The sequence below is a fragment of the Cyrtonyx montezumae genome, unplaced genomic scaffold, assembly GCF_038088225.1.
Source record: "Cyrtonyx montezumae isolate F1298 unplaced genomic scaffold, pur_monq_1.0 scaffold_36, whole genome shotgun sequence".
Classification (NCBI taxonomy): domain Eukaryota; kingdom Metazoa; phylum Chordata; class Aves; order Galliformes; family Odontophoridae; genus Cyrtonyx; species Cyrtonyx montezumae.
In genome coordinates, this window is record NW_027072041.1 from 897,863 (window position 1) to 909,906 (window position 12,044).

General features: G+C 40.8%; 1 protein-coding gene across 1 annotated transcript in view; it reads right to left on the reverse strand.

Moving 5' to 3' along the window:
• Positions 1-12,044, reverse strand: part of NCBP1 (nuclear cap binding protein subunit 1) — a 34,794-nt gene that overhangs the window by 9,935 nt on the left and 12,815 nt on the right. The window contains exons 11-16 of the mRNA XM_065745544.1: positions 7,231-7,341; positions 5,414-5,478; positions 4,778-4,840; positions 3,431-3,505; positions 1,831-1,934; positions 981-1,103 (exon numbers count right to left, since the gene is read on the reverse strand). Coding sequence (XP_065601616.1) covers positions 981-1,103; positions 1,831-1,934; positions 3,431-3,505; positions 4,778-4,840; positions 5,414-5,478; positions 7,231-7,341 — 541 coding nt within the window. The remainder of the gene's footprint in view (positions 1-980; positions 1,104-1,830; positions 1,935-3,430; positions 3,506-4,777; positions 4,841-5,413; positions 5,479-7,230; positions 7,342-12,044) is intronic.

The following is a 12,044-nucleotide window of genomic DNA, read 5'->3' on the forward strand; positions in this document are numbered from 1 at the left end:
CTAAGAACAATTAGAATGCAGAAGATGGCTTTTTCTGCTATAGAAGAAAAGTCCAGCAAGCATGCATAACCAATATAGGTAGTAGAGGTGAATGGTGCCAAGTCTCCTGTACACCTAAAGACAAGCAGGTTAAAGAACATTACTGAGTGAACTAGAGCAAACTGGGAAACACAACAGTGCATTCCAGGGCAGAAAACAGGTTACTGTTGCCCTTTGCTTGCATATCAGACACTGTCTTATACAGTGGAAACACTGAACTTCATTGTGCAGATCAGTTCTCTCATTTTCTTAAAAGTTAAAATTCTCACTCTTGCACTCTTCATTCCCTAAAATGTGCAGGCTTTAGGAATCAATACTGTCTGTGACTACAGATCTAAAAAGAACTCAAGTGGAGTCCCATTTTGAGTTTCTATCTTAGTAGAATCTTCTATGGACCATTAGTCAGGATTCAGGTTATCTTATCTGCACTGGGACTGCTTTGAGAAGATGGGAGCTCTTAGGGCAATGATTTACTAGAGGTAAGACAAATGGCATGAACTGTATTCTGCTGGTAAATGCAAGGGAGATGCTAAATTCTATCACGCTGCCTCTGTCAACAATCTCAAGAAAACCCATATCAAACACTGAGTTACTTCTGTTAAGAAAAACAAGCCTGCTTCTACATATCACAGAGTCACAGAATTGCAGGGGTTGGAAGGGACTTCTAGAGATCATCTAGTCCACTCCCCCGCCAAAGTAGGCTCCCTAGAGCAGGTTCACAGGTAAACGAGCAACATTTATATGTGCATAACATTTATATAATGTGTTTACAACAAACCCTAACAATTATGGATTACTCTCACATAATATTATCATTTACTATTACATTCAAACCATCTATTTGAAGGAAAAACACAAAATGTGGTTAACCAGCACACATACAGTGCAAAAGGACTGCACGTTAACTAGAGTCTTGCAAAACCTAACAGCAGATACCTTACCATCATCATCATCCTGGTTTGGATTAGGCACATCTTTTAAAATGCTGAAGATTTCATCATTACTGGCCTTATTTTTAATTGCAATTGTTAAACAGAGTGCCACGGTATATCCAGGAAGAGACCCTAAACAAAAGCAAAGAGGTAAAAAAAAAAATTAGAAAGGAACTGACTATCTTTTAATACAAGCTTGCCTATCAAAGAAGCAAGTACGTTTCCCAGCTGCGCCTAAGTAGCTGTTTCAACATCACTGTCCACATCACTATTCCATTAAAACTATTCAAGCAAGTTTCATCTTTGTACCAAATTCAAAACTTTTGGCAGAATCTTTAGAGCTAAGTGCAAGAAATCACTCTTTTATCTTAAAGCCCTATATAGCTGTATGGTAATTGCTGAGTCACCACCTGAACCACTGATTTAAGAGCACCTGGATAAAAGAACCAGTCAGTCCTGGGAGCACAGGTGAGGGCAATTCACCTGCGCAACTGGAGGGGGGGAAGCCAGGCTCCACTCCTCTTAGACCTCATATAAGGGCTGACTGCCACTGAGGAAGGATCTCTTGTTGAAGATCTCTCCTTTTTGGAGTTTTTACTGCAAGCCTCAATCTTCAGAGAAGGGTGAGCATTCCCTTTTCTTCTTTCTTCTTAATATCTTCTCATTGTGTTGGCCTGTTGCCATTAACAACAGCTTCCCTCAACTTCCTAAAATACAATACTAGCTTTCTTTTTTTTTTCCTTCACTTTATCTTGAATGGTGAAACATTTACTAGTGAAAACAATACTAGGGGAATGTTCTATTGAATTCAAAACAGTGGTGTGCTCCCTTGCTTCGACTTTTTGACTTTAATACTTACTATTGCTTTCATCTCCATACTTGTAGATACACACTGGATTTGCAGGGCTGAGGACAGAAAAGCTTGCAGGAACAATATCAATTATTCGCTGATGGTAGGAGAGCCTGCAAATAATTTAACAGCAGTAGAACTGGGTTAATTCTAAAGTCATTCCTTTACAATGGCTTCCTGGTATATAAGTTTCACGTATGTTAAGATAATACAATTGTACTGAATGAGGTGCTCATGAGTAAGATCTATGTGAATTATTAATAGATGCTTGCTTCTTGAATACCTTGATACTAGGACTTCATCCTCACACCACGCAGCTTTTCTTAGAGGCTGCTTGCTAGGATGTCTCGTGCAAAAGCTTAAGATGCTATTCAGAAAACTAAGACGTTGTCAGTCAAAGGACAAAAAAAATTCAAGTCTAAAGATCTTTGATTTTTACTTTCTAGCTCACTTCCAGCCTAAAAAGGAGTAATTTGGTAAAATGGAGATACACAGCAGAAAACCTGGGTTAGATCTGCAACACGTTAATACTGCATATGCCTGTATTAAACTCACTCCAAAACAGACTGTTTATACCTAAGATTCTGAACAGTGTTGTCTTTATGAACATTTTACTATGTCTCCTATCCCTTTATGTCAGAAACTGTGATAGTGCATTCTTTTTGGGTTCTGCCAGCATTTAGTTTGTAGGTTATAATATGTAGGTTGATCTGAATGTAATGACTCCTAGTAGATTCTTATAGAAACTACAGTAAACACAATAACACTATTCGATGGAGCAAATTCTCAGCTATGAAAGACTACTTTTCAGCATGGTCACCTTGTTCATTGGTGAAAATGCAGAACTAACAAGAGCCTGCATGCTGTGCTTGTTAAAATCTACACCAACAGAGCTGACCTCAGTCGCTGTCACCACTGCTGAAATGCACCATTCACCCCTCACTGTGCTTACATCCACTGGCTGGTGTCCATGAATACTCAACATAATAAAGGGTGCCACTTTTCCCCAAGGAGGAATTAAATCCCTCGCCTTTGCTTCATATGCACTTTGTACCATACATCAGACTGCCCCTCTGCTGCCATCTGTTGCATGGCCACAACATGGAATGGAATATTGGCATGGAGATTCAACTCCTGCTGCCACACCATCAACATCTGCTTCTGACAGTGTGGGCAACATAGTAAAACAGGAAACATTACTTCTGCATTACTTTTGTGTATTTTTTTAAATTGACTACTGACATCAAAGAGACTCACAAGAACTAAAATTCCACTTTTAATTTTTAGAGTACCTAAATCCAAATACTTCTCAGGACTATTGGCTGATCTCTTTCTCTCCATGCCTATGGTGAAGGGTGTCTCTTCATAAGCAGATGAAAGCATAACTAGAGGAAATAGTTCACTGCTACATGTTTCACCAATTTCTCTCTCTGTCTGCTAGTAGTGCCCTACAACAACTGAATTAGAATGACATCATACAAACAGCAGACTTGTCTCAGCTGAAATGGAATTATCAACAGACATACAGAACAAGTTACAAGGAGTTTGTCAGCATCCAGAAGCAAAGATCGCTCAACCTAGAGTATAGCTACTTACAGATTTTACTTACCGCATGCATTTTTCCAAAACCTCTCTCACAAATTTGGGTTTGGGCTTTTCAAGGTCCTGAGTAAGACAATCTGACCTACCACAGAAAAGAAGGTGATGGCTTTTAGGGAAAGAGTTTGTGATTTAGTCTCTTTTTGGCTTGGTCTAATATGTATAAAACAATCATGGTGTAAGCACAGCTGGACTGCTCGACACTCTTTTACAGTATACACATTCTTAAGACAGCAAGATAGCTCACTGTTATTTCCTTACTATCAGTAATCTTGAAAAGTCATCTTTATGTGATATATTTAAGTAGCAATCTTTTGCACAACAGATGAAAAGTAACTTGTGCTTTTTTCCCTAAGAGAACATTGTGCAATTTTATAGTCTGCTTCTCCCTCACATGAATTTCTGAGCTTCTGGTTGATTTCGAATGTAGTATCTCAAATAATTACAAGATTTGTGAAAAACTGCAGCTTGTAAGAAAAAGAACATAAGAACTCCCATCAAGAAACATCCATGCAAATTAAAAACTGGTTCTCTGAAGATCTCCAATGGGTCAGTCAACAATGCACTTAAGACTAACCAGCAAGCACACAACTCTATGATGGACAACAAAAGAAACTTAAAGTAATGCCACAATTAATGTATCTTAAAGACGGAACCCCTCCCCATGAGAGCTGGGCAGATCAGTCGTGGAGTAAATATGGTAGCAATCTACAGAAACTGGGTCTGAATGAAGGATTTAAACAGAAAGTCAGCAGCAGGCAGCCAGCACAGTGCCCAGAATACAAATCCCATGGAAGCCTGTGGTTAGGCATTGCTGGAGACTAGCGAGCTCATGCCAGGAATGCAAGTTCAAAATTTAGCATAAGAATGGACAGCAGGGCCAGCCCGACTGGAAAGTCAGGTATGAAGATTTTGCAGGAGGGAAACTGATTCCAAGATCGCACAGATAAAGTTGAAAATTGAAGGTTTGGCATAGGACAGAGAGTAACATCACAGAATGAGCATGGGATAGACAGAACACAAGGGCTAATCACTAAAGCTAGGGAGCCATTCCAGGAAGTCTGCCAACAACCAAGAGGGCACAGGATAAAACAAAGGAATGGTGTTTTTACTTCTCCTCTTCAGGGAACACTTGCACTGGTTTGATATTTATCACAAAATTAGGGACAATACAGAGAGACTGAAAGGATTATCAGGAAATCTACCTCTACAACGGTGATGAACCATCAAAAATATAAATCTCTGAAAAGCTGGAAGAAAGCAATTAACAGGGCTAGCATACTGTGACACCTTCTGGTAAGTCTGAAAGTTTATGGTCTTTGCAATATGAATTTCAGATTAACATGAGAAAACTTACCAGTCTTCCCAGCTCCAACGGAACTGGAAGTTGCTCAAGTGGTGAGAAAACCAGTTAATGAATCTTCATCATAAGAGGGGAAAAAAAGCTCTATTAAATATTCAAAGTGCAGAAAAACTTTCATGTGAGATTTTCTTGTAAATATATTCTGTATGTCAAAGGCAGTACAGCATTACATTTATGTTGGTGGATACAAAAGACTAAGTTCAGAAAATCAGAAACTAAATATTCTAGTCAATAGACAGCTTGTCGTGTTCTACTGCTCCGTACAGACAGATGACATAATAAGCTACAATTAAAACAAACTCACTATTAACATCCAGCTTTCACATTTTTGATGAGTAATTAACAGTTCTCCTTCACTCAAACCAACTCTCTGCTCCACCTCTGTGTGGCAAAAGTACCACAATTTCAGTTCTTGAAGTTTTTTACAGCACTTTAGTGGAGTGCTTTGGGAAGGCACAAGCCCCCCAAACTTCTATTTGGATTGATCAAACCAAGAACCCTCCAAAATTGTTATGAACAGCAACCATGAATTTATAACAAGGATTTTGGATTATTCTTTCCATAGATTCCTTAATGCCCAACACATAGGAAAAACAAATAATATTTTCCATCTCTCTAAAACACATTTACCTGTCTACACAGGTTGTATTCATTGTATCCAAACGCATGTAGAGCATTTCTGTGGCTTGTGCAAGCTGAAATTTCTTGTTAAGGTTAATAGAAAAGCACTACATAAATAAAATGCAATTTCATTCAGTTCTGGAATAGAATAGCTCTATGATAGCTCCCTTGGACTATTCCAGCAGCAGAGAAATCACAGTGAATCCATAGTGGGGGAAAAAAAAGGAAAACAAGAGGCCAAGAAGTGTCTAATGCTATTTTTCTTCCACTGCAGTGAGACTGTTGGCTCCTACAGAAAGTCAGAATTCTCTTCACACAAGGGAAACTGCACAGACATGAACAGATAACAAACAAGTATTTCTGTAACATTCCCTGTACCTTCACACACTGCTGTTGATACTCACTCACAAACAACCTTTGATTGTCAGTGAAACTCAAGGAACTGTGTCTATACTGGCTTCACCAAATAAGGGCTTTATTCTTTTTACAGCATCCCTATTAACATTAAAAGTCTTTTGCATAGAGATCCCCACAATTCTAGGAACGCTTCAAGCTCTGATCACTGATGATATGATTTTCAAACAGTGTGGCATTGTGACTAAGAAGACTAAAGCTACCCTGGGGTGCACTTAAACGAGTGTGGTTAGTGTGCTAAGGGAGATGATCCTTCCCTTTCCTCCCCTGGTGAGGCCACATCTGGAGTAATGCATCCAGTTCTGGGCTCTCCAGTTCAGGGAAGACAGGGTTCTTCTAGAGAGGGTCCAGCACAGGGCCACAAAGATGACTAGGGACACAGAGCATCTCCCATCTGAGGAAAGGCTGAAAGACATGGGGCTGTTCAGCCTGGATGAGAGAAGTCTGAAGTGACCTTGTCTGTGCTTGTAACTACATAAAAGATGGGTGTTGAGTGGGTGGGGCTAGGCTCTTGTCATGTCAGTGGACACTACTGAAAAGGGGCAATGGGCACAAATGGGAATACAAGTAATTCCACCTGAGGAAAAACTTCTTTACTGAGATGCTAACAGAGCAATGGAACAAGCTGATCAGAGAGACCGTGAATTATCCTTCTCTGGAGACATTCAAAACCTACCTGGGTGACTTCCTTTGCAAACTGCTGAATGAAATGTGCTTTAGGGTGTGGTTGGACTAGATGATCTCCAGAGGTCCCTTCCAACACCTACAATTCCATGATTCTATAATGACATCATGATATATAATGAAAATTCGTGAATGAAGCTACCAGTAGATGGGCATCTGTTCTCAGAGTATGTAGTTTGATGTGAAATGATGAGCTAACATTATCCAATACTGCAACAGAACAGGAACAATTTATGAGACAGAATTAACTGAGAGTCATGCCTTCTTCCACATCATTTAACTACTCTATTTGAGCTGACAGACTATTACTGACATTCTGAATGCTTCCAGTGAGAGCACTTGAGTGGAAACTTGAGCAGGTCCATTTAAATCACCTGCTACGCTCACAGTTCTTAGAAGTATACATTATATTTGTCCCTTCCTTTCCTTCTCAGCCTTCAATATGCAGTCAAGCCACACATACAGTCCTAACAGGACACTAGAACAGCATTTCTTTGGAATGTGAGAGGGAGTACCAGAGTAATGTCCAGAAACCTGAGGAGTCTTGCCCAGCCAGCAAGACTAGACCCCAACTACATGGGTTGTGTTGTTATTTCATGTAAGTATTACAAACAAAGCTTTATATGGCAACTGCAAAATAGATTACTGACGGTATTTATTGCTATTTCCAAAGAATTGACATAAAGACTCCAGTTAAAAAATGCTTGCCAGAAGCAAAGAAAGGATACAACTTGTGGTAAAGAACCAGGCTGAAGTTTGCACAGTTCAATTAGGAGTGTTGTGTACATGACCTCGATGTGTGGTGGAGAAGGAAGTTGAAACAACTCTGCAAAAATTACCTGTAGGAACAGAAGAAATAGAATCAAAGCAATTTGATAGGTCCTACAAAACCCTCAGGTTCAGAACAGCAACATCAGTTTTAAAAAAGCACGTAACCAAATAGGCTGATATTATTGTCAAGCACAAGTTCTAGGATAAAAAGGTGAAGCTTATAAAGACAGTGATAACTCTACATCATAGTAAAACCACCCTCATCATTTTGTACTCACATAACATAGTCACAGCGTCAAACATGTTACATCTAGGAAAGTGAATACACCTATATTATGCCCTACTGTAGCATTACCAAATGATGCTGGCAACACAAAGCTGAATGATCTGATTCTATTAAACAATAAACATATTAAGCGAAAATTAAACATAGGAAAGAAGTTTTACATGAAAATTAGACTGTACTTTTTCAAAGTACACTCTTCTCTTTTACACAAAATCATAAATGAATAAAGCCATGACCTGCAACAGAAGATAATAACTACGATTCCACATGACAAAAATGCATGCTCTGTACCCTCTTGGCTGAGGATCCTTTTAAAACTAAAAATCTTGCAGCCAGCATTCTTTTTTTTTTCCCCCAAATTTGCTTATAGTAGTATGTCTATCTTTAAAGGCTATGAAGAAGTCATCACTGTGCAACATTCATATCTGAGTTTCTGGTTAGTCTGTGTGCCAGTCTCAACTAGGTTTAAATTACATCACAGGAATTGTGAACCACTCATTACAGTTGGTAATTTTCCTCAACGACAACCTTAAACTTCTGAATAAACACAGAAAAATTAAAGCTTAAACTAGTAAGCAGTAGATAATATTCTTACTAGTTTAAGAAACCACTGTCATAGGTTTCACAAACATCACATGAAAACATACTGATTAGAAAATGCTATATTCTGAGGACAGACATGCAGTCCTAACAAGACTATAACAAGCTGAAGAACTTCTCCATGGAAAAAGCTGCCAGGTCTGATAAAGATGGATGACTACTATCCACTCCTGCTCTTTCAAGACAGGTTATGCGAGTAAGACACAAGGAAATTACAAAAAAAAACTATGCGATTCTCCCTTGGGATATGGGACTATCAGGAACATATAGAATATCAGTAATACAGGTTCTTCCTGCTGGAGACTGGGACCCACTTAGCATGCAGCAAAAGGACAACTTCAATGACTGGCTGCACAGATGGTGTTCTTAGGGATTACGCTTAGGATTATGGGTTCTATGATTCCAGACACACATTCAAGAGGTTGGGCAGGCTTACACTGGATGGGATGCAACTGTTGGGATGGGTCAACAATTTAATGAGAATCAAGCTGGCTGGGCTGACTAACAGAACTTAAAATAAGATCTGATGGGGGAGGGGCTTGTACTTTTAAGTGACAGAGAAAAGAAAGAAAACACCTTCGCTTAAGAAGCAGCAAAGAAAAACCTCAGATTTGTCTCAGAGGACTCTTACAAGAAGGTAACATGTCCAGAAGCCTGCATGAAGTGCCTCTGAATCAGTACATGCACCATGGGAAATAAGCAGGAGGAGATGGATGCCATGGTGCTTAGAAAGCTATGATGCAATTGCTATCACAGGAACGTAGTGAGACAAGTCACAACAATGGAAACACTTTGATTGAGGTCTACAAGGTTTTTAGAAGACATAGGTGAGAGAGAAGGGGCAGAGGAGCTGCTCTATATGTTAAGAAATGAACAGAAAGCAAAGAGCTGTCTCTGACAGACCAGACATACTAACAGGAGATGAAGCATGGACCTGGTGCTTCCCAATGCAGATGAAATCATGGAAGAGGTTAAGACTAGAGGCAGTGTGGGCTGTAGAAACCATGTCCTGGTTGAGTTTGTGATTTTAAGGAAGATGGTTGAGGCACCATCCCTAGTGCTGTTCAAGAAGCGTTTAGATGAGGTGCTAAGGGATTTGATTTAGTAGTAGTTGGGTAGGGATAGTGATAGGAGGATGGTTGGACTAGATGATCTTGTAGGTCCTTTCCAACCTTATGAACCTATGAACCTATGGGCCTGGCACAAAGCAAAGTCAGGACCCTGAAATTCAGGAGAGTGATATCTAATCTGTTAAGAATTACTGGATGGGATCCCCTGAAAGCTGTTGTTATGGACAAAGGAAGGTAATGGAGCTGGCAACTCTTCAAAGACACCCTTCGGAGAGCACAAGAATTCCCCAGTTCCAGAATGAGAAATCAAGCAGAGAAGGAAGGAAACTGGCATGGCTCAACAAGGGATGGAGTGCATCCTTAATAAGTTTGCAGATGACACCAAGTTGGGAAGGAGTGTTGACCTGCCTGAGAATTACAGGGACCTGGATAGACAGGATTGATGGGCCAAGATAAACTGTATGAGTTTCAATAGGGCCAATGTCAGGTCCTCCATCCTAGTCACAACAACCCCAGGAAACCCTAGACTTGGGGAGGAGTGGTTGGAAAGCTGCCTGACAGAAAGGGACCTTAGTCTGGTGATGGACAATAGGCTGAATATGAGCCAGCAGTGTGCCCAGGTGGCAAAGAAGACCAATGACATCCTGCCAGTATCAGGAATGGTGTGGTGAGTAGGACTACTAAGAATTGCTCCCTCTGTACTCAGCACTGATGAGGCCCCACCTTGAGTAGTGTGTTCAGTTTTGGGCCGCTCAATACAGAAAGGACATTAAGGTGCTGGAGCAGGTCCAAAGAAGGGCAGCAAGGCTTGTGAAGGGCCTGGACAATATGCCCTATGAGGAGTGACTGAAGGAGCTGAGGCTGTTTGTTCTGGGGAAGAGGTGGGCTGAGGGGAGACCCTACTGCAGTGGGAGTGAGATTGGTCTCTTCTCACTGGTGACACTGACAGGACAAGTGGAAATAGCTTCAAGGTGCACCAGGGAAGGTTTAGGTTGGATAATAAGGAAAAACTTCTGTACAGAAAAGGTTGTTAAACACTGGAATAGGCTCCTCAGGGAGGCGCTTGAGTCACTATCCCTAAATGTGTTTAAAATCTGTTTGGATGTGGTGCTCAGGGAAGTCATTTAGCAGTGGGTTGTTAGATAGGTTCAGGTTGGACGGAATGATCACAGAATTGTAGGAGCTAGAAGGGACCTCCAAAGATCATCTTGTCCAAGCCCTCTGAAGGTCTTTTCTAACTTGAGCAATTCTAGCATTCTATGATTCAAAGGATCTTGTTATGGTTTTATGATTTTTGTTATATTGTTGATATTCCACATCATAGCACCGTGTGGTGTATTGGGAGTTAAAGAATTAATATATGGATCATTGATAGTTCCAGGTATACCTGTCTCAGAAGAGAGGAAGAACTACATTCCCCAGAGGACTGTGCCATGCTTTGCATTTTAAGTGTTTCTGCTCAGAGGGAAAGATAAAAACTGTCTGCGGTCACAGGACCATCTCTCTTCCCTTGGGGATGGAACTTGGCAGTGGGTGTTTGTTGCAGCCGTCCGCCTTCAGCGTTAGCGTTAAGGCCTTCGGTTTATCAGACACTCTCTCTTGCTCATTTTATTTGATTCATTTGTCTCAATTCCAATTATATTGTATTATACTGTGTAATTTTGCTTTCTGATATCTTATTTAGTAAATTAGCTTTCCTCCTCAGATCGTTGCTGCTGTTTTGTCACTCCCACTGAAAGCAAAATGCAAATCTGAGGCCACCTTATGAGACTGAAAGTGTACAAGTCTGCAGGGCTGAACATACACCCCAGAGTCCTAAAGGAACTGGTTGATGTGTTGCCATGCCACTCTCCATCATATTTGAGAAGTGATGGCTGTCAGGGAGAGTCCCCAGTGAATGGAGAAAGGGAAACATTGCTTCCATTTTTAAGGCAGAAAACCTGTGAAACTACAGGCCAGTAAGCCTCACCTCTGTGCCTTGTAAAATCAAGGAACAGATCCACCTGGAAGCTAATGTTATGACACCTGAAAGACATGGAGATGATCTGAGACAGAAACCACAGCTTCACCAAGGGCTGACAGTGCCTGACCAATCTGGTGACCTATAATGGAGTGACAGCATCAGTGGACAATGGAAATACAAGTGGTGTTATCTACCTAGACTTCTGCAAGGCCTCTGACATGTTCATAGAATCATTAAGGTTGGAAAAGACTTTTAAAATGCTCAACTACAATCGTCAACCAACTACCACTTCTACTAAATGACATCCCTCAATGTCACACCTACACATTTCTTGAAAACCTCCAGGGATGGTGACTCCACCACTTCTCTGAGCACCTCGTTCCCATGCCTAACCATCCTTTCTCAGGAAAGATTTTTCTTAATATCCAACCTGAACCTCCTCTGGTGCAACAAAACGCCACATCCTTATCTTTGAATTAGAGAGATACAGATTTTAAGGGTGGATAAAGAAGTAGTTGGGCCAGGAGTAGAAGTAGAAGCCAGAGGGTTGTGCTCAGCAGCTTTACATCCATGTAGAGGCTGGTGACTGACTGGTGTCCCCCAGGGGTCCATCATGGGACTGGTGTTCTCCAACACCTTTATCAATGATTTATAAAGTGGGATTGAGCAGAGTCTCAGCAAATTTGCTGATGGCACAATGCTGAGTGGTGCAGGTGACGCAGCAGAAGGGATGCCATCCAAAGAAACCTGTACAGTCTTTGAGAAGTGCACGCATGTGAACCTAAAAAAAAAAAAATCAAACAAGGCCAAGAGCAAGGGGTTGCACCTAGGTCAGAGCAATTCCAGATATGT